The 22,746-nt window shown below is 46.0% G+C and overlaps 1 protein-coding gene across 5 annotated transcripts in view; it reads right to left on the bottom strand.

The window, feature by feature from the left end:
* Window positions 1-2,095: 2,095 nt before the first annotated feature.
* b3glcta (beta 3-glucosyltransferase a) overlaps window positions 2,096-22,746 on the bottom strand; it is a 330,362-nt gene continuing 309,711 nt past the window's right edge. For 2 of the 5 annotated variants that reach the window (XM_085999315.1, XM_085999318.1), the window contains one exon: window positions 2,250-2,337. Coding sequence is in view for 3 of the 5 variants with exons in the window: in XM_085999317.1 (XP_085855443.1) it covers window positions 2,225-2,337 (113 nt within the window). In the remaining 2 variants the exon portion in view is untranslated. Of the gene's footprint in view, window positions 2,338-22,746 lie in introns of all 5 variants that reach the window. The other 3 variants (XM_085999319.1, XM_085999317.1, XM_085999316.1) reach the window with 3 other exon arrangements.

Genomic DNA, 22,746 nt, shown 5'->3' with positions numbered 1-22,746 from the left:
AATTCTATGGACTCGGGAACAGTTCCCATGGATTGGAGGGTAGCTAATGTAACCCCACTATTTAAAAAAGGTGGTAGACAAAAAACAGAGAAAAACCTGACATCGGTAGTGGGGAAAATGCTAGAGTCCATTATAAAAGATGTAATAGCAGAGCACTTGGAAAACAGTGACAGGATCGGACAAATTCAACATGGATTTACAAAAGGTAAATCATGCTTGACTAATCTACTGGAATTTTTTGAGGATGTAACTGGTAGAATAGATAAGGGAGAACCAGTGGATGTGGTGTATTTGGACTTTCAGAAGGCTTTCGATAAGGTCCCGCATAAGAGACTAGCATGCAAAGTTAAAGCACATGGGATTGGGGGTAAGATACTGACTTGGATAGAAAACTGGTTGGCAGACAGGAAGCAAAGAGTTGGAATAAATGCGTCTTTTTCCGAGTGGAAGGCAGTGACTAGTGGGGTACCGCAGGGATCGGTGCTAGGACCCCAGTTATTCACAATATATATTAATGATCTAGACGAGGGAACTAGATGTAATATCTCCAAGTTTGCAGACGACACAAAGCTGGGTGGGCGTGTGTGCTGTGAGGAGGATGCAGAGAAACTCCAGTACGATTTGGACAGGTTGGGCGATTGGGCAGATGCAGTATAATGTGGATAAATGCGAGGTTATCCACTTCGGTGGCAAAAACAGGAAGGCAGATTATTATCTGAATGGCAATAGATTGGGAAAAGGGGAAGTGCAACGAGACTTGAGTGTCCTTCTGCACCAGTCGCTGAAGGTAAGCATGCAGGTGCACCAGGCGGTTAAGGCGGCAAATGGTATGTTGGCCTTCATAGCGAGAGGATTCGAGTACAGGAGCAAGGATGTCTTGCTGTAGTTGTACAGGACCTTGGTGAGACCACACCTTGAGTATTGTGTGCAGTTTTGGTCGCCTTATCTGAGGAAGGATGTTCTTGCCATGGAGGGAGTGCAGCAAAGATTCATCAGACTGATACCTGGGATGGCAGGAATGACGTATGAAGAGAAATTGGGTCAATTAGGCTTATATTCGCTAGAGTTTAGAAGAATGAGAGGGGATCTCATTGAAACTTATAAAATTCTAACAGGACTAGATGCAAGAAGGCTGTTCCCAATGGTGGGGGAGTCCAGAACCAGGGGTCACAGTCTAAGGATATGGGGTAAGCCATTTGGGACTGCGATGAGGAGGAATTTCTTCACCCAGAGAGCGGTGAACCTGTGGAATTCTCTACCACAGAAGACAGTTGAGGCCAACTCATTAAATATATTCAAGAAGGAGTTAGATATATTTCTTAAGGCTAAGGGGATCAAGGGATATGGGGAGAAAGCAGGGACAGGGTACTGAATTTTGATGATCAGCCATGATCGCATTGAATGGCGGAGCAGGCTCGAGGGGCCGAATGGCCTACTCCTGCTCCTATCTTCTATGTTTCTATGTTTCTAAGCGGTCATGGCAGTGGAACCATTGCTCGAGTAGCCCGATGGTCTGCTCGATTATGTTCCTGTGGCGGCATGGCTCTCATTATATCAGTGCTAGGCAGGAGTGTTGGGGTTGCGGAGGGGAGTCATGAGTCAGGGGGAGAGTGGCTAGCCCTTGTGTCTGACCAGCGAACCACAAGCTTGATGTGGCTGGAAGAAAGCTGGCACACCGGACTGGCGCAGGATGAAGGCATCGTAGCTGCTGCCAGGACAGCGGGCATTCACATTGAGAATTCGCTATGTGTGGTCGCACACAACCAGCACATTAAGTGAGTGGTAACTTTTGCTAATGAATTAATAACCTTGTAGTAAAGCGGCCCTTTGGGAAGAGTGACCATAATATGATAGAATTTTATATTAAGTTTGAAAGTGATTCAGTTAAATCCGAGACTAGTGCTGCACAGTCACTGACGTCGCGATCTGTCCTGCACTAACTCGTAGCGGCGGCGCTACGGGGGTGACGGATTTGGCGCGCATTGCTGGATTCGCCTTGCGTTAACGGGGCGCTATTTCCTCAGCGCCCCGTTAACGCCCCCACCAGGTGCTAAGGTGCAGAATCTCTCCCCCATAAAGTCTTGTGAAAGCAAAATCTGATAAGTATTTCTTGACATTCAGCTGCAATACAAAACTGTAGTTGAACAGTAATGCTTAAATAATGTAACTTTTAATTTTATGGCATTATCAAATGTAATCAATGAGTTGGAATTCTGTTTTAGGCTCATTCACAGTACCTTATCAATGTGTCGTCATCCACAATCATGAGCCAGGGAACCTCAGGAACAGCATGACTAACAAATCGTTCCAGAATAGCAAATGTTTTGCCACAGTGCCCTGAAACATACAAGAAATGGGAAAATGTCTCATTTAATTTGTTTCAATTCTTTTAAAATAGTACACTAAATAAATTTTATGCCGAGCAAATTTTTAATATATTTTGTTTGATAAAATGTGTCCACGGGTATATTTAATATCAACTCCTTTCCATGACCAACTTTTTGTATCTGGGTTCACTGGGGCAGGAACTCAGGGACCAACTATGTAGTGTATGTGCCTTTAAGAGCCCCAGGTGTGCTATAATACCGGTAATTGCCACTCGGGCTATATAAGCCTGTATATTGTGTATATCCGTTAGAACCCCCCCCCCCCCCCCGACTTTGCTTAGTAAATACCTATGAACCAACTCCTGTCTTCAGTGTCTTTATCAACACACGGACACTACAGTGGCGATGAAGTGGAAACGGACTTACCTGCAATTCGGCAGCATCTCAAGGACATCGATTCCTCGGGCGTCCAGAAGACTCAAGGAAGTGAGAGAAGCTGTGGGCGTCAGGCTGGGGCTCCAGCGGCTGGCTCTACAGCTGAGACAGGCAGCGAAATCGGAGGCAAGCAATAACGGACTGGGAGGGAGCACTCGGGAGACGGCCGGCGCGGCAAGCAGGTCAGCGTTCAGACCTGGAGAGAAACTCCGGCGGGAACGAGTCTCCAACAGTAAATAAAAAAAATTTAAAAACGGAAACCGCAATAAACAGCGTCGTCATCGGCAGCAGCGGCGGGAAAGCGCGGGAAGCGCCATATCTTTGCTGAAGAAAAAAAAAAGCGTGAGAAGCGCCATATCTTTTCTGAAATGCCTAAGTCTGGCAATATTGATGCTTTTGATAGCGAAATAGAGGATTGGACCACATACGTGGAAAGAGTAGAGGTATATTGCACTGCAAATGGAATAGAAGATGAAAAAAAGCTTCAGTACTTCTGAACTTAATGGGCGCAAAGGCATACGGGCTGTTACGAAATTTAATCACTCCAGCCAAGCCAAAGGACAAGAATTTTAAAGAAATTGTTGAGACCCTGCAGGAGCACTTAAACCCAACACCACTGCTGATAGCGGAACGATTCAAGTTCTTCAAGAGAAATCAACACAAGAATGAAAGTAACGCTGATTACCTAACCGAATTAAGAAAGCTATCAAAGTACTGCCAATTCGGGGCAGGACTATCAGATTATCTTCGAGACAAATTCGTTTGCGGTCTCTTAAGTGAAGGAACACAAAAAAGGCTGCTTTCTGAAAAAGATTTAACATTGGACAAAGCTTTCAGTATGGCTGTATCATACGAAGCAGCAGCAAGAGGAGCTGCAGAGATACAACAAAAGACACAGGACTTCGGCACCCATGAAATGACACAGGGTTTCGAAAGATGTTATCGCTGCGGCAGATCCACCCATAACCAGAGGGACTGCTGGTTCAAGGACAAAGCATGCAGGCAATGTGGAAAGATTGGACACATTGCACGCGTATGCCGATCTGGACAAAATAAATCCACAGACAGAAAAAAAAAAATCAATAAAGAAAAGTACAGGAAGGTACAAATGATGACGGACAGTAGCTCCGAAGACCAGAAGAGCGATAGCGACTTCGAAAACAAGAGACTAAGCTGTCTCAAATTACATAATGTACTTGCCAAAGATGATTACCAAACCATTTGGGTTACCCTCACGATAGCAGGGTCCCCAGTTAAAATGGAGCTAGATACAGGATCAGCTCTAACCGTAATAAATCGATGGGATTACGAGAGGCTATTTTCGCATATACCTCTAAAAGACACATCCATTATCTTAAAAACATATACGGGCAGAAAGTATACCCCAAAGGAAAAATAAGGGTGCCTGTTGTATACAACGGCAAAGAAATACAAAAGTTGTATTTATACATTCTACAAGATGGTGGTCCACCGTTGTTGGGACATGAATGGATCAGAAAGATACGTTTAGACTGGCACTCCATTCAGGCACTGATGGTGACCAGGAAGAAAAAAAACAATGATGACATCATACCTGAACGGTTAAAAAGACATCTTGGCCAACGCCAAAGAAGTGTTTCAAGAGAAACTAGGAACCTTGAAAGGCATCACCGCCTCAATAAAAGTGGAAGATACAGCAATTCCCAAATTTTTTAAGGCAAGACCGGTGCCATACGCAATACGTCCAGCAGTCGAGGCAGAGCTGGAGAATTTGGAAAAAGCAGGCGTATTATCCAAAATAGATTGGAGCGAGTGGGCAACACCCATCGTTCCAGTCATGAAAAAAGCATTGAATAAAGATAAATCTGAAGAACAGAGAAAAATTCGCATCTGTGGAGACTTCAAGGTGACTGTAAACCCGGTCCTTCACACAGTACAGTATCCTCTTCCGAGGATAGAAGATATTTTCGCCTCACTATCCGGAGGGAAACGTTTCACCAAAATTGACTTGGCACAGGCATATCTACAGATGGAGGTTGAGGAGGCCTCTAAAAAGTATCTCACGATAAACACACACAAAGGCCTGTACCAGTACAATCGACTGGTTTTTGGAGTAGCATCAGCTCCAGCTATCTGGCAAAGAGCTATGGAGCAAGTCCTGCAAGGGATTCCGGGGACTCAATGCTACCTAGACGACATCCTTGTAACAGGAGAAAACGACAACGAGCACCTTGCCAATTTGGAGCAGGTGCTCACTAGGCTGAAAGAACGGGGCCTACGAGTGAATCGCCCCAAGTGCGAATTTTTCCAAAATCAGATATTGTATTGTGGCCACATAATTAATAATGAAGGGTTGCATAAGTCACCTGAAAAAATTGAAGCGGTCATAAAAGCCCCAGCACCTGAAAATGTTTCACAATTAAGGTCGTTCCTGGGATTAATAAATTACTATCATAAATTTTTACCGAACTTATCAACTCTTCTACACCCTCTTAATGAACTTCTACAAACAGGAGTGATTTGGAAATGGAACAAAGACTATAAACGTGCCTTCCATAAATGCAAAGACTTAATCACATCCGAAGAAGTTTTGGCTCAATACAACCCATCACTGCCAATCAGACTGGCGTGCGATGCATCCCCTTACGGCATAGGAGCAGTATTATCCCATAAATTCCCTGATGGCTCAGAATGGCCGATAGCTTTTGCGTCACGCTCATTAAACTCAGCTGAGCGTAACTATGTCCAAATCGACAGGGAAGCACTCAGCCTGGTATGGGGAGTGAAGAAATTCAACCATTACCAACACGGACAAAAATTTACCTTGTTGACTGACCATCAACCCCTCATCTCCATATTCAACCCTAAAAAAGGTGTTCCCATTATGACAGCGCAAAGGCTACAGAGGTGGTCCCTTTTTCTAGGGGCACACCAATACAACATAGAATACAAAGGATCAAAACAGCATGGGAATGCTGACGGTTTATCGCGCCTACCATTGCCAACGGTAGAAGAGGCACCTACAGTAGACCCAGTAGAGATGTTCCACTCTACCATAGTGGAATGTCTACCAGTAACAAATTCTGCCATTGAAAGGGAGACGAGAAATGACCCGACTCTCTCACGGGTCTACGATTTAACAGTGAAGGGATGGCCAGCACATGGCGAACCACTGTTGCCAGCATTCTCGCAAAGAAGAGAACAGCTGTCAGTGTGCCGAGGAACCTTGATGTGTGGATCCAGAGTGGTAATTCCACCCAAACTCCAGGATAAAGTGCTAAAGGAGCTTCACGAGGGGCATCTGGGTGGAGTGAAAATGAAGAACCTAGCTAGGGCGTTTGTATGGTGGCCAGGTATCGATGGAGACATCGAAGAAATGACCAAGAGCTGCCTAGGATGCCAGAAGGTCCAAAACGCTCCACAAGCCCCTCTACATCCATGGGAGTGGCCCTCATCTCCCTGGCAAAGGGTGCACATCGACTTTGCTGGTCCATTTATGGACTCAATGTTCTTAATCGCGGTTGATGCACACTCCAAGTGGCCGGAGGTAATAAAGATGTCCTCCACCACCACGGAAAAAACCATCACAGTATTAAGGACCATATTTGCCAGGAATGGGCTGCCGGAACAGATATGTTCTGATAATGGACCGCAATTTGTGTCCGAAGAATTCAGAAAGTTCTTAAAAAAACAATGGGGTTAAGCACTACACGTCCGCCCCATACCATCCCGCCACCAATGGATTGGCTGAAAGGTTTGTCCAGACCTTCAAGAAGGCCATAAAGGCCATGGGTAATGAAGACATAAAACTTCAGCACAAGGTGGATAACTTCTTATTCGCATACAGGAATGCAACACATATGGTTACCAACCAAACTCCCGCCATGATGTTCTTCAATAGAAACCTAAGATGCCGGCTGGATTTGGTCAAGCCCAACATCAGAAGGGACGTGGAGAACCGGCAGTTTCAAGGCATGAATGAAAGGCCAACTAGAACCTTCCAGATAGGTCAACAAGTTTTGGCCCGGGACTACCGTACCAAGAAATAGCAGCCTGGAACTATCTGCACACGACTAGGACCACTGATGTATACCGTGGACATTGGAGAAAGCATAATAAGGCGCCATGCTGACCAAATCATAAAGTCATCCGAAAAGGGACAACCAACACCACAACTCTATACATCTAACGATGAAGTAGAGATACCCATATCTACCTCCGATCCGGTGATACTGGAACCCGATGAACCCGACACTGGCATTCAAGCCGAATCAGCCTTGCCAGAAGAACCTACTACACCACCAGAAACTACTACACCCCCGAGGCGTTATCCGGACCGAGTCAGGAAGCCTCCTGAGAGACTGACTTATAATTAATTAACTACAGCAATGTATATTATTTTGCTTATAACATGTAATTAATAATTACTTAAAATATGATGTACTGGTTAGCTAAAAGGGGAGGAATTGTAGTGTATGTGCCTTTAAGAGCCCCAGGTGTGCTGTAATACCGGTAATTGCCACTCGGACTATATAAGCCTGTATATTGTGTATATCCGTTAGAACCCCCCCCCCCCAGACTTTGCTTAGTAAATACCTATGAACCAACTCCTGTCTTCAGTGTCTTTATCAACACACGGACACTACAAACTACAATTAGACACTATCCCCGTGTTTCCGTTCTTGCTCAAGTCACATGGTCAGACACATTGGGGGTATTTTCAACCCCTAAAAACAGGTGGGTTTGGGTCGGGTGGGAAATAAAAATGTTAAAAATTTCAAACAGGAACCCAACCCGCCTACCTCCGTATTTAACCGAGGCGGGATGAGGGCTGGGCAACCAATCTGCTCTCAGGAGGTTATCGGTCACTGAAACCTTTTAAAGAAAATGCGTCCCTCCAGTGTTTCTATTTTTAACCCATGTTGGCCAGGTTTCCCAGCTGGCAGGTAAAAGGAGATGGGCTGGCTCCATACGGTAAGTGCCTTTACAGCACTGCTTGTGGGCCAGGAGAAGCAGGAGTGCTTTCTCCAGGCCCAAAAAGCTAACCCTGTAAATCCCCCCTCCACCATTCGCCACCCCCCTCCGACGACCACCGAAACCTCCCCCATGCGAGCTATCAGCTTCCCCGAGCCCCCCTCCGTGATCACCCCGACCCGCCAACCATGCCGCCGCTACCACCACCACCAGACTGCTCTACAAACTCTTCATATGCACAACTTTTGAATAGTTCAGCGTTAAATGTGCTTGAAGGATCCAGAGGTACAGATGATATTGATAATCTGATTTCTGAGGCTTTCCAAATCTCTTGGGCCTAGAAATTGGGTATAGCCCCGCTTGGGGCGTTAGAATTGGCGCAGCGCAAAGTTTATAGCCAGACGCAACTTATCGCCACCTGGCGCGATATTGGGTTGCATCGCCCCTAAAGGTGATTGAGGCGCGAATTCAGGCGTTACACGGGGCTCCTAAGGCGCTAAACTTCCGGCGCAACCCAATATCGGAGCGGATGGGCGCTGCGCAGGTGCTCTCAATTACCGATGACCACGAGACTTCCAGGCGCCGGCCAGCTCTTAAAGGGGTGGGTCAGTCAGCTTCAGCATCCACACTCTGCACCTTGCAGGCCTCAGAATCGGCGCAGGCCCTTCTCTGGCACTAAAAACTTGGACCAGATGGAGAAGGTGAGACAGAGAGCAGAGCGCTTCACCAATGAGGCTCTGGAGCAATTGGTGGCCGCAGTGGAGTGCCGGCGAGATGTTCTGTACCGACGAGCTTGGAGGGATGTATGCCAGAGAGTCAACTCCAGCAGCATGGTGACCAGGAGCCCTGTCCAATGCAGAAAGAAATTCAACGACCTCACTCTGGTCGTGAGGGTGAGTGTTGTTTCTGCAAACTTCTGCATCCCTTCATTTGCACCTGACTTTATGGCTACAGGGTGGGCTGTGCCCCATTGGCCATCTGCCAGCAAGCACCCATGGCCCTTTCTGGGCACACACATGCACATTTGACTCAAGGCGTCATGTAAGAGCTCTTGCACCATGGGGGGCATGAGATGATCACTCAGGGCATCATGTCACATAACTTCCCCTCCTTTCCCCTGCAGTCCAAGCTGGCGAGGATTGGCAAAGACCAGCTTCGCACCAGTGGAGGACCTCCACAAGTGGTCACTCTCACGGATCTCGAGGAGAGAGTCCACCAGATTCTTGGAGGACGTCCGAGTGGTCCTGTAGCCACTGCAGATGCCGGCCACATTGTCGACAGCGATGGTAAGGTTCTCACCTTTTACAACTGTCTCCTTCCACTTGTTCCCCCCGCCAGCATGCTTTCTCACTGTGCACCCATGTCATAGCCTTGCCGCAAACTGGCATCCCTTGCTGCCCAGCTGTCCTTTTGCTAAAGCCACTCTTCCACCTCCCTGCTTTCAGATGCTGCATCACCAGCTCGGGAGCCGGGCCCTCAAGCTGCCAGTGCCAGTGCCTCCGAAGGCTCAATGAGAAAATTACTGTCCAACAGAAGGTCAGGAACTCTCTCCAGCAACGATCAGAATGGTCAGCCCAAATGGCTGCAGCTTTTATACTAGTGCTGTCCCCTTTAAATAGCGCCCCCCCGAGTAAGCTCGCTGAACAGCACCTCATTCTTCAATTAGGCACTTCACAGCCTTTCAGACTCAACATTAAGTTCAACAATTTCAGATCATAACCTCTGCCCCCATTTTTTTGGACAGCAGCTGTTGCTGATGAATCTAGTATTCCCATTTATACCTCCTCTAGACCCATCTTTTGTTTCTTTACTTGTCCCATCACCATCTCCTTTTGCTTTGCACCATCATCCCTTTTGTCATTTAATCTCTCCTGCCTTCCACCCGATCACAGACCTTCCCTTTTGTTCTTTCCTTCCCTCCCCCCTTTCCCTGCCTCTGCACTTGCTTAAAACCTGTTACATCTCCAACTTTTTCCAGTTCTGACGAAAGGTCATCAACCTGAAATGTTAATTCTGTTTCTCTCTCCACAGGTGCTGCCTGACCTGCTGAGTATTCCAGCATTTTCTGTTTTTATTTCAGATTTCCAGCATCCGCAGTATTTTGCTTTTGACCCCAAGAGTTTATCCGCTTAAGCCGGGACCTGGTGTATCCTGACACCAACATATTTCCCCGGCCTCCCTCCAGAGTTATGGTGCAAGACCTATGCATTCTTGGGGCTTATGTTTATAATTAACACTAGAAATGAAGCAGCCTAAGAATGTATTTATCAGAAAGCTTTTATTAAGAAAACTTAATCTGAACTCTTATACTACCAAGTATCCATTTTTTTAAAAAGAATTTAGCTGGTTAGTATAACTTTGATGATCAACAGAAGATACCAAAGTACGCAAGTTATCATCCCAGGAGGCTTCAGAAGGAGCCAGTGAATACTGCAACTGGTGAGGGCTGACACAATGTGGATCAGTGGGACAAGATATCAGCCACATCAGGAGCTGGGGATCATGGCCAAAAGCTGCACTGATGTTAAAATAATGCCCCCCTCTTTATTACCGCCCCCCCTACTTCCACGAGACACTGTTAAATAAATAAATTGGCTGTTTCACTATCAGCTCAGTAATTCTTAATAATTTATTCAGAAAAATACTCCTAAAGCATTTTCTACTTTGCTGTAGCCTCTTAGCTAGCATTCTTCTTTTCTCTGGTTAATATTAAATATCTATTAATATATAAGCAGTTGAAGAATATCTGGAAGGGAGAACATTTAAAAAAAGTTAAAAATAAAAATATAGCAAGAAATGTAAATGAAAAAACTCGCTACTTACCTGACAGTGAGGAAAACCAACATGGCCAACAGAGTTCCTCTTCTGAATTCAAGATTTTCTCTGCTGAACCACCAACTGACCAAAGCCTGCCACTGCAGGCAGACTGAAAGCAGTTATTAAATTATTTTAGCATTTCAGTCCGTCACATTAATGGGATATTCCTATGGAAATGTTACAGTGCAGGTCCCATCAGGTAGGGTGACGATTAACATGAAATGTCCATAAAGCATGTTTACAGGTGGCAGACATAGAAACTTTAATAATAGATAGATGAAGGATTTGTCCTTGAGGAATTAACTTTTGGACACTTATAAAGCAGATTCTAAACTGGACAAAAAGACATTAATAAACTTGCAGAACGTGTGTGTAATTGGCAAATTCAATATAGAAAAATGTGAGTTGGTGCATTTGGTAGGAAGAACAAGGAGGCCACACACTGCTTAGATTGTAAGGTTGCGATTTCGCCAGCCGTGGCGAGTCCGGTGTGGCCGGAGGAGACAGCGGCCGCAAACTCCGCACCCATCTCCATCCCGCCTCCTCCAAGTGATTTAGCCCTGATTGGGCTTGTTAAGCCTGCGTATGAGGTTAAAAGTGTGTTAGTGAGTTCCAGTGAATGGTGAGACATAACATGCGGACGCCCCAATGGTGATGAGTGTGAAAGAAATGGCTTGGACATTGTAGAGATGCTTTATGGTGCTGGTATGGGGTGGTGCCAACCTGGTGTATTATACCGACCCCGCTGTCAACCTGGCAGCCAGGGTGTACAGTGTTAAGTGAAGCAAATTTAGACATGGTGAGGCCATTGCTGGCATCCTGGGCAGCAATGTACATGGATGATGATGCCCTGTGTCCAGTGTGGCATCAGTTGATTGTGGAGAAGGCTGGTGTGGAGGTTGGGATTCTGAGGACCAAGGTGAGATTTTTTCAAGGGCACTGATGCTGATGGAATAGAAACATAGAAGATAGGAGCAGGAGTAGGCCATTCGGCCCCTCGAGCCTGCTCCGCCATTCAATGAGATCATGGCTGATCATCCAAACTCAGTACCCTGTCCCTGCCTTCTCCCCATATCCCTTGATCCCTTTAGCCTTAAGAAATATATCTAACTCCTTGAATATATTTAATGAATTGGCCTCAACTGCCTTTTGTGGTAGAGAATTCCACAGGTTCACCACTCTCTGGGTGAAGAACTTCCTCCTCATCTCTGTCCTAAATGGCTTACTCCTTAGCTTTAGACTGTGACCCCTGGTTCTGGACTCCCCCGCCATCAGGAACATCCTTCCTGCATCTAGTCTGTCTAGTCCTGTTAGAATTTTATAAGTTTCAATGAGATCCCCTCTCATTCTTCTAAACTCCAGCGAGTATAAGCCCAATCGACCCAATCTCTCCTCATACGTCATTCCTGCCATCCCAGGTATCAGTCTGGCCAATCTTCACTGCACTCTCTCCATGGTAAGAACATCCTTCCTCAGATAAGGCGGCCAAAACTGCACACAATACTCAAGGTGTGGTCTCACCAAGGCCCTGTACAACTGCAGCAAGACATCCTTGTTCCTGTACTCAAATCCGCTCGCTACGAAGGCCAACAGACCATTTGCCTTCTTAACCGCCTGCTGCACCTGCATGCTTACCTTTAGCGACTGGTGCACAAGGACACCCAGGTCTCGTTGCACTTCCCCTTCTCCCAACCTATTGCCGTTCAGCTAATAATCTGCCATCCTGTTTTTGTCACCAAAGTGGATAACCTCGCATTTATCCACATTATACTGCATCTGCCATACATCTGCCCAATCATCCAACCTGTCCAAATCATACTGGAGTTTCTCGGCATCCTCCTCACAGCACACATGCCCACCCAGCTTTGTGTCATCTGCAAACTTGGAGATATTACATCTAGTTCCCTCGTCTAGATCATTAATATATATTGTGAATAACTGGGGTCTTGCACCGATCCCTGCGGTACCCCACTAGTCACTGCCTGCCACTCGGATAAAGAGCCGTTTATTCCAACTCTTTGCTTCCTGTCTGCCAGCCAGTTCTCTATCCAAGTCAGTACCTTGCCCCCAATCCCATGTGCTTTAACTTTACACGCTAATCTCTTATGCAGGACCTTATCGAAAGCCTTTTGAAAGTCCAAATACACCACATCCACTGGTTCTCCCTTATCTATTTTACCAGTTACATCCTCAAAAAATTCCAGTAGATTAGTCAAGCACGATTTACCTTTTGTAAATCCATGTTGAATTTGTCCGATCCTGTCACTGTTTTCCAAGTGCTCTGCTATTACATCTTTTATAATGGACTCTAGCATTTTCCCCACTACCGATGTCAGGTTTTCCTCTGTTTTTTCTCTACCACCTTTTATAAATAGTGGGGTTAAATTAGCTACCCTCCAATCCATGGGAACTGTTCCCGAGTCTATAGAATTTTGGAAGATGACCAGCAATGCATCTACTATTTCTAGGGCCACTTCCTTAAGTACCCTAAGATGTAGATTATCAGGCCCTGGGGATTTATTGGCCTTCAATCCCGTCAATTTCCTTAACACCATTTCCCTACAAATACTGATTTCATTCACTTCCTCCCTCTCATCAGACCCTATGTTCCCCGACATCTTTGGGAGTTTATTTGTGTCCTCCTTTGTGAAGACAGAACCAAAGTATGTATTTAATTGGTCTGCCATTTCTTTGTTCCCCATTATAAATTCCCCTGATTCTGACTGCAAGGGACCTACGCTTGACTTCACCAATCTTTTTCTCTTCACATATCTATAGAAGCTTTTACAGTCAGTTTTTATGTTCCCTGCAAGCTTACTCTCATACTCTATTTTCCCCCTCTTAAATAATCCCTTTGTCCTCCTTTGCTGAATCCTAAACTGCTCCCAATCCTCAGGTTTGCTGTTTTTTCTGGCCAATTTATATGTCCTCTCCTTGGATCTTATGCTATCCCTAATTTCCCTTGTTAGCCACGGTTGAGTCAACTTTTTTGTTTTATTTTTATGTCAAACAGGGATGAACAAATTCTGCAGTTCATCCATGCGATCTTTAAATGTTTGCCGTTGCCTATTCACCGTCAACCCTTTAAGTAACATTCCCCAATCCATCCTACCCAACTCGCGCCTCATACCATCGTAGTTTCCTTTATTTAAATTCAGGACCCTAGTCTCTAAGTCAAATACTTCACTCTCCATCTTAATGAAGAATTCTATCATATTATGATCGCTCCGCCCCAAGGGGCCTCGCACAAAAAGATTGCTAATTAATCCTTTCTCATTACATAATACCCAATCTAAGATGGCCTGATCTCTAGTTGGTGCCTCAACATATTGGTCCAGGAAACCATATCGTATACACACTAGGAATTCATCCTCCACAGTATTGTTACTAATTTGGTTAGCCCAATCTATATGTAGATTAAAGTCACCCATGATAACTGCAGTGCCCTTATTGCACGCGTCTCTAATTTCCCATTTAATGCCATCCTCAACCTCGGCATTACTGTTTGGGGGTGTGTATACAGCTCCCACTAATGTTTTCTGCCCCTTGGTATTTCTCAGCTCTACCCATAGATTCCACAACATCAGAGCTAATATCCTTCCTTACTGTTGTGTTAATCTCTTTAACCAGCAATGCTACCCCACCTCCTTTTCCTTTTTGCCTGTCTTTCCTGAATATTGAATACCCCTGGATGTTGAGTTCCCAGCCTTGGTCACCCTGGAGCCATGTTTCCGTAATCCCAATCATATCATATCCATTTACATCTATTTGCACAGCTAATTATTTAACCTTATTACGAATGCTCCTCGCATTAAGACACAAAGCCTTCAGGCTTGTTTTTTTAACACTCTTTGACCTATTATTTACTGTGGCCATGTTTGATTTAAACCCTTGTCTTGTCTGCCAGCCACTTCTGCTTTTCTCCTTCCTGTCTTTTGCTTCTATCCTTGTTTCCCATTCCTCTGTCTCCTTGCACAGGTTCCCAAGCCCCTGCCATTTTAGTTTAAACCCTCCCCAACAGCACTAGCAAACACTCCCCCTAGGACATCGGTCCCGGTCCTGCCCAGGTGCAAACCGTCCAGTTTGTACTGGTCCCACCTCCCCCAGAACTGGTTCCAATGTCCCAGGAATTTGAATCCCTCCCCCTTGCACCATTCCTCTAGCCACGTATTCATCTGAAATATCCTTCTATTTCTACTCTGAATAGCACGTGGCACTGGTAGCAATCCTGAGATTACTACCTTTGAGGTCCTATTTTTTTATTTACCTCCTAACTCCCTATATTCAGCTTTTAGGACCTCGTCCCGGTTTTTACCTATATCGTTGGTACCTATATGCACCACGGCAACTGGCTGCTCACCCTGCCCCTCCAGAATGCTCTGCAGCCGCTCCGAGACATCCTTGACCCTTGCACCAGGGAGGCAACATACCATCCTGGTGTCTCATTTGCAGCCGCAGAAATGCCTATCTATTCCCCTTACAATAGAATCCCCTATTACTATAGCTCTCCCACTCTTTTTCCTCCCGTCCTGTGCAGCAGAACCACTCACGGTGCCAGGAAGTTGGCTGCTGCTGTCTTCCCCCGATAAGCCATCCTCCCCAACAATATCCAAAGTATTATATCTGTTTGAGAGGGGGATGGCCACAGGGGACCCCTGCACTACCTGCCTGCACCTACTACTCTGCCTGGCGGTCACCCATTCCGTTCCTGCCTGTGCAGCCTTTACCTGCGGTGTGACCGACTCCCTAAACGTGCTATCCACGACGTCCTCAGCATCGCGAATGCTCCAGTATGTATCCATTCGCAGCTCCAGCGCCGCAATGCGGTCTGCCAGTGGCTGCAGCTGGATACACTTCCCGCACACATGGTCGTCAGAGACACAGGAAGTGTCCCTGATGTCCCACATAGTGCAGGTGAGGTTGAGATGACAGAAGTAATCTGTCAATGTTGAGAGAGGTTGTTCCAAGGAGGTGACAGTGAGATTACAGAGATTACTTCAAACACTGCAAAAGTGCATAAAGCTCAAAAGTGGGTTCCAAATCATTAATGCTCCAGCTTCTAAGATTGGGAAGTGGACAGCTGTGAAATGGTAGGTTTTAGACCACTTTTGCAGCTTTCACCTATTCACAGCAATCCGCAGTCATTGAGAACCCGACATACTTACCTGACATGATAGCCGCTCTCTGGGAATCTTGTTGAAAACCTGGTAAAATGGTAAGTACATGGGAAAATGGTTCTTAACTACCTTTTAATAAGCTTTTAACTACATGGGAAAATGGTTCTTAACTACCTTTTAATAAGCTTTTAACTACATGGGAAAATGGTTCTTAACTGCCTTTTAACTATCTAACTTGGCTGACCCATCGCTTGGTGTCGGGTCTGTTCAGGGATGACAGACCCGACACTTGGGAAACTGACAAGGAGGCGGGTTTACAGCGGGATACCGACCCGCTGTCAATCTTTGTGATTTTGACAGCGGACCCGCCTCCAAACCCGCACTCTGAATGCTGGCAAAGTTCAGCCCTAAGAGTCTAAATGGGGTAGAGGAGCTAAGGGATTTAGGGGTACAGATACACAAATCACTAAAGGTAGTGCACAGGTTAATAAGGCCATAAAAAAAAGAAACCAATGTAGCGATTCGTGTGCATCACCACTAAATAATCGAGTTCGACTTCGCCGAACTATAAATAAGTTGTTTATTTACAGGAACAGGTTAAATACAACAGGTAAGGTAGCAGGTAAGATGGCTGACTGTAGGAGCATCGTGGTATAGGTCTTTCCCCAGCGGGGACGCCACGAGGACTAACTAGAAGTTTCCGAGCTCAACTGCTAGCAGGTTCCGAGCTCAACTGCCAGCAGGGTCCGAACTCAACTGCTAGCAGGTTCCGAGCTCTACTGCCAGAAGGTTCCAAGCTCTGACATCATGACGTCATCACGCAGAGTACAGGAATGAAGCCTGAGTGCAGTAACAGATACATTTAAAGGTAAGTTAAAAGGGAATTATGTATATCTCAATGTAAGGGACAACCGGTGGTACCGCCACACCAAGTTCATTTCTAGAGGGACAGAATTGAAAAGCAGAGAAGTTATATTAAACTTGTAAAGAACCTTGGTTAGACCACACTTGGACTACTGTGCACAGTTCTGGTCTCCATATTATAAAAAGGATATAGAGGCATTGGAGAAGGTGCAAAAAAGATTCGCAAGGATGATAGCAGAATTGAGAGATATACTCATCAGTAAAGGCTGAACAAGCTGGGGCTCTTTTCTCTAGAAAACTGAAAGCTGAGGGGTGACCTGATAGAGGTATTTAAGATAATGAAAGGTTTTGATAGGGTAGAAGTGGAGAAAATGTTTCCACTTGTGGGGGAGACCAAAACTAGTGGTCATAAATATAAGATAGTCACTAATAAATCCAATAGTGAATTCAGGAGAAAGTTCTTTACCCAAAGAGTGGTAAGAATGTGGAACTCGCTACCACAGGGAGTAATTGAGGCGAATAGCATAGATGTATTTAAGGGGAAGCTAGATAAGCACACAAGGGAGAAAGGGTTTGAAGGGTATGTCGATAGGGTTAGATGAAGAAGGGTAGGACGAGGCTTCTTCGGAGCATAACACCGGCATGGACCAGTTGGGCCGAATGGCCTGTTTGTATGCTGTAGACTCCATCTAACATTGCATCGTCCCCACGCTAAAGCCCAGAGAATGCGAGTTTCCTGCATTTTAGCATAAATAGAAACACCCAGAAAATTAGATGCAGCACTTCCCCACTTAAGCTGAAATTGGTGTAATTAAAGGGTTTCAGACTTGGAACAGGCTCCAAACTTTATTGCTGGAGTTTGAGAGAGTGATTTTCTTGGCGATTTAAAACATAAAATTCTCACTGGGACTTGTACTATATTTTATATATCTTTGAATGCTTTATTATGACATCAGAATCTGAGAAAAACTTCCACATTTGCATTTTCTGAAACATCCAGCAATGCTTAATATGCATAAATGATGGTTTGATGCCGTTAAATTAATTTTCATAACATGAATAAGAAAAAGGAAGATGGCATATGGTCCACATGTTTCTTCAGGCCCCTAATGGTTACGCTGAATTTGTGCTTGCTTGGTGCCGCTTTTGTACATTCTGGTGTATGCAAATGAGCTCTGCAGGAAATTTCGGTGCAAGTTGCCAACGGCGAGATCTGCATAAATTTCGGCACAGGTTGTAAGTAAATTCCGGGCCTTTAAGTTGCACTGTTTAGAACAAAATGTACCACTGCAGTTGTGAAACAGATCAATGAAAATCCTATTTTGTTTAATTAGACTGTTCTGCTAGACCAATTATTTGATGCACTGCATAACCATACATTTACAAATTGCATTTTGACACATTGATCTGTTTCACAACTGCAGTGGTACATTTTGTTCTAAACAGTGCAACTTAAAGGCCCGGAATTTACTTGCAATAATGGCCTTGTAGCGATTCGTGTGCATCGCCACTAAATAATCGAGTTCGACTTCGACGAACTATAAATAAGTTGTTTATTTACAGGAACAGGTTAAATACAACAGCTAAGGTAGCAGGTAAGATGGCTGACTGTAGGAGCACCGTGGTGTAGATCTTTCCCCAGCGGGGACACCACGAGGACTGACTAGAAGTTTCCGAGCTCAACTGCTAGCAGGTTCCACGCTCAACTGCCAGCAGGTTCTGAACTCAACTGCTAGCAGGTTCCAAGCTCTACTGCCAGAAGGTTCCAAGCTCTGACGTCATGACATCATAACCCAGAGTACAGGAATGAAGCCTGAGTGCAGTAACAGGTATATTTAAAGGTAAGTTAAAGGGAATTATGTATCTCAATGTAAGGGACAACCGGTGGTACCGCCACATAGGCCCCCCCAGAATTCGCTTTAACGAAAGTCCAAGGATGAGATGGTCTGACGAGCTGGTGGTCACGGCGGTCGTGCTGTCTCGACTTGGTAAGCGAGGTCTGAAGATGCTGCTCGTGAGCGGATCCTTGCGCGCGTCGTGGCGAATAAAGTGTATCCGTCAGGCGAAGGACCGTGGAGACGTGCGAAACAGCAGGCCTTGTCAGAGTGACGGGCAAGTCGGGCGGACGCAGGCGATGACTCTGTTGATGTTGGAACAAGTCCTTGTTCTGACGAACCCTGCCGGAAAGCCAAACGAGCGATCCAGAAGGACTTGACAGGCGAGGTCGATGAACTTGTCGACAGGTGAGCGAACTCTTCGGGAGGCTGGAACGCACGGAACAGTGCGTGCCATAGTGCTACGACGTAAACACAACAGAGGGTGAAGAGTTGCTGCGTTGATCAGTGATCGGTGAGGCCAGCAACTTTCACGTGGCTGATCGCGGCCGCAGGATGCCCGTTGGACCCGTCCTCGATGTGTGCAGCGTCAGTAGAGGTTTGCGTTTGTTAAAGGGAAAACTGGAGAAAGGGCGGCAACGGTCCGGGTTGTTGTTGCTTTCAGGAGGGGTCAACTCTGCCTGGAGGGCGGCAACACTTGTAACTGGTGTAGATTTAGGAGAACACAGCCGGGAGGGCGGCACGCTTTTTGTTCACGCCGAATCGTGTAGTAGGTGACACAACCAGCAGGCTGAAGGGCTGGTGCATCGTCGGCGGAGGAGTCGTCGTCGTTTTTCACGAGGGATAGGTCCTCGTGGTTCGTGAGGGATGGGTCCTCGTGCGCGAGGAGTGCGTCCTCGTGGTATCCCCGCAGGGTGCGCTCCGATTTTGTGGGCCCGAACAAGCTGTACCCCGCGCTTGGAGAGATGTATACTTGCTGTTGCTTTGGACGTAGAGGCGGACGATCCGTGTGGCGGTAGGAAAGACGAGTATGGGGACCGTAAGCAAGTGCGTGGTCGGCGCCGCATCGATGTTCTCGTCGAACGGGGCTTCTACCTTTATAAAGCACGAGGGAGACAGTGGCTCCCTGGATTGCGGTAGCGACAGCAAAACGGCTGGTGCTTCCATGGCGTGCTTCTTTTGTGAAAATTGCTCACAAAAAAACGGGGTCCGGTTGAGTTTTGTCCGTGTCAAACAGGATCTGCTCCAGACTGCGCTTACCTTGCGAATACGTTCGCAAAGACGGGGTCGCCTTTGGTGGAATCGGTGTTAGGCGGTTGCTGTTCCGTGGTTGTTCGTCGGTTGTCTTGTGGGAAGACGAGGTTCAGGCGCGCGTTGCTACCGTGAAAGTCGTTCACGGATACGGGTTCACCAATTGTAGTGTTGGAATTGATGAGCACCCGTACTCACGTCGTTGGGTCACCAATGTAGCGATTCGTGTGCATCGCCACTAAGTAATCGAGTTTGACTTCGACGAACTATAAATAAGTTGTTTATTTACAGGAACAGGTAAAATACAACAGGTAAGGTAGCAGGTAAGATGGCTGACTGTAGGAGCACCGTGGTATAGGTCTTTCCCCAGCGGGGACGCCACGAGGACTGACTAGAAGTTTCCGAGCTCAACTGCTAGCAGGTTCCGAGCTCTACTGCCAGAAGGTTCCAAGCTCTGACGTCATGACATCATAACCCAGAGTACAGGAATGAAGCCTGAGTGCAGTAACAGATACATTTAAAGGGAATTATGTATCTCAATGTAAGGGACAACCGGTGGTACCGCCACAGCCTGATTAATGATAATGGCACTCCTTGCAAAGTTTGAAAATAACGTGTTTTTTTTTAGACAAAATGAAGCACTGCTGTTTGTCGTATTGAGCAATGAGAATCACTGGTCGACTCATTAACTGCGATGTACTGTCACATCATTTCTATATTTAGTTCATTGGTGACTGCTGCAAGATGTAAAACATAAACAGGGAACAATAATCACTGCTACATGCTCATACGAACCAGCAGTGGGCATGGAAAGAAGCTGCCATGGGTTTCTCTTTATGGGCTCCCAGAGAAGAGACAGGGCAGCAACAATATCAAACTGGAAAGAGACCTATGTCTTTCTGAAAATCTTACACGATCTCTGGGCCCAATTCCCAATCTGGTGCAATGGAGAACTCCCAGGCACACTCAATAAGGGTGAATTTTGAACCTGGCATAGGAAAGACATGACCAGGCTAGGTAAATTCCTCAACAGGAGCAGATGTCAGTTTCAACAGTTAACTGATAAATTTCACCTCATCCAACATGACCTATACCATTACCATCAAAATTAAACATTCTCTCCAGTATCTAGCCATGTTACAAAAGCTCCAAACCGCTCTCCAGGAACAGAAGTGTGACGTCACCAGAAAGCAGGTAAGTGATTGGTTGGTGAGTGTTTCTCTCTTTTTAAACTTTAACTCTGTGGTTTATAGTTTTTAAGGTCCCTGTGGTGTAGCGGGGACTGTTGGTAAACCAGGGCCCTTAAATATACCATTTAACTGTAGTGTAATTGGTGGGATTGATTTGATTTAATTTAATTTCAATTAATTAAAGGGTAAGTCATGGCAGGAGAGCCCGGCCCCGTGGTATACTCCTCCTGCGCTATGTGGGAACTCAGGGACACTTCCCGTGTCCCTGACAACTGTGTGTGCAGGAAGTGTGTCCAGTTGCAGCTACTGGCAGACCGCATTGCGGCGCTGGAGCTGCGATTGGATACATACTGGACCATTCGATGCTGAGGACGTCGTGGATATCACGTTTAAGCAGTTGGTCACACCGCAGGCAAAGGTTGGACAGGCAGAAAGGGAAGCGGTGACCAACAGACAGAGTAGTAGGTGCACGCAGGTAGTGCAGGGGTCCCCTGTGGACATCCCCCTCTCAAACAGATATACCACATTGAATACTGTTGCGGGGGATGGCTTATCAGAGGAAGGCAGCAGCAGCCAACTTCCTGGCACCAGGGGTGGCTCTGCTGCAAAGGACAGGAGGAAAAAGAGGGGGAGAGCTATAGTAATAGGGGATTCTATTGTAAGGGGAATAGATAGGCGTTTCTGCGGCCGCAAACGAGACTCCAGGATGGTGTGTTGCCTCCCTGGTGCAAGGGTCAAGGATGTCTCCGAGCGGCTGCAGAACATTTTGGAAGGGGAGGGTGAACAGCCAGTTGTTGTGGTGCATAAAGGTACAAATGATATAGGTAAAAAAACGGGATGAGGTCCTAAAAGTTGAATATAGGGAGTTAGGAGGTAAGTTAAAAAATAGGACCTCAAAGGTAGTAATCTCAGGATTGCTACCAGTGCCACATACTAGTCAGAGTAGAAATAGAAGGATATTTCAGATAAATACGTGGCTAGAGGAATGGCGCAAGGGGGAGGGATTCAAATTCCTGGGACACTGGAACCGGTTCTGGGGGAGGTGGGACCAGTTCAAACTGGACGGTTTGCACCTGGGCAGGGCCGGGACCGATGTCCTAGGGGGAGTGTTTGCTAGTGCTCTGGGGGAGGGTTTAAGCTAAAATGGCAGGGGGTTGGGAACCTGAGCAGGGAGACAGAGGAAAGGGAAACAAGGATAAAAGCAAAAGATAGGAAGGAGAAAAACAAAAGTGGCAGTCAGAGAAATCAACGGTTTAAATCAAACATGGCCACAGTAAATAATAATTCTAATAGGTCTAAGAGCATTAAAAAAAAAGCCTGAAGGCTTTCTGTCTTAATGCGAGGAGCATTCGTAATAAGGTTGATGAATTAGCTGTGCAAATAGAGGTAAACGAATATGATTTGATTGGGATTACAGAAACATGGCTCCAGGGTGGCCAAGGCTGGGAAAACATCCAGGGGTATTCAATATTCAGGAAAGATAGGCAAAAAGGAAAGGGAGGTGGGGTAGCATTGCTGGTTAAAGAAGGGATTAACACAATTGTAAGGAAGGATATTTGCTCTGATAATGTGGAATCTGTATGGGTAGAACTGAGAAATACCAAGGGGCAGAAAACGTTAGTGGGAGTGGTATATAGACCTCCAAACAGTAATGCAGAGGTTGGGGATGGCATTAAAAGGGAAATTAGAGAAGCGTGCAATAAGGGCACAGCAGTCATCATGGGTGACTTTAATCTACATAGAGATTGGGCTAACCAAATGGGTAACAATACTGTGGAGAAGGAATTCCTGTGGAGAAGGAATTCCTGGAGTGTTTACGGATGGTTTCCTGGACCAATATGTCGAGGAACCAACCAGAGATCAGGCCATCTTAGACTGGGTATTATGTAACGAGAAAGGATTAATTAGCAATCTTGTTGTACGAGGCCCCTTGGGTCGGAGCAATCATAATATGATA

The sequence above is a fragment of the Somniosus microcephalus genome, chromosome 10 (genome assembly GCF_052327205.1).
Source record: "Somniosus microcephalus isolate GS21.2 chromosome 10, FLI_Smic_1.0, whole genome shotgun sequence".
Taxonomy (NCBI): domain Eukaryota; kingdom Metazoa; phylum Chordata; class Chondrichthyes; order Squaliformes; family Somniosidae; genus Somniosus; species Somniosus microcephalus.
The sequence above is the reverse complement of the archived record's forward strand: the minus strand, read 5'-3'. Positions and strand labels throughout refer to the sequence as shown.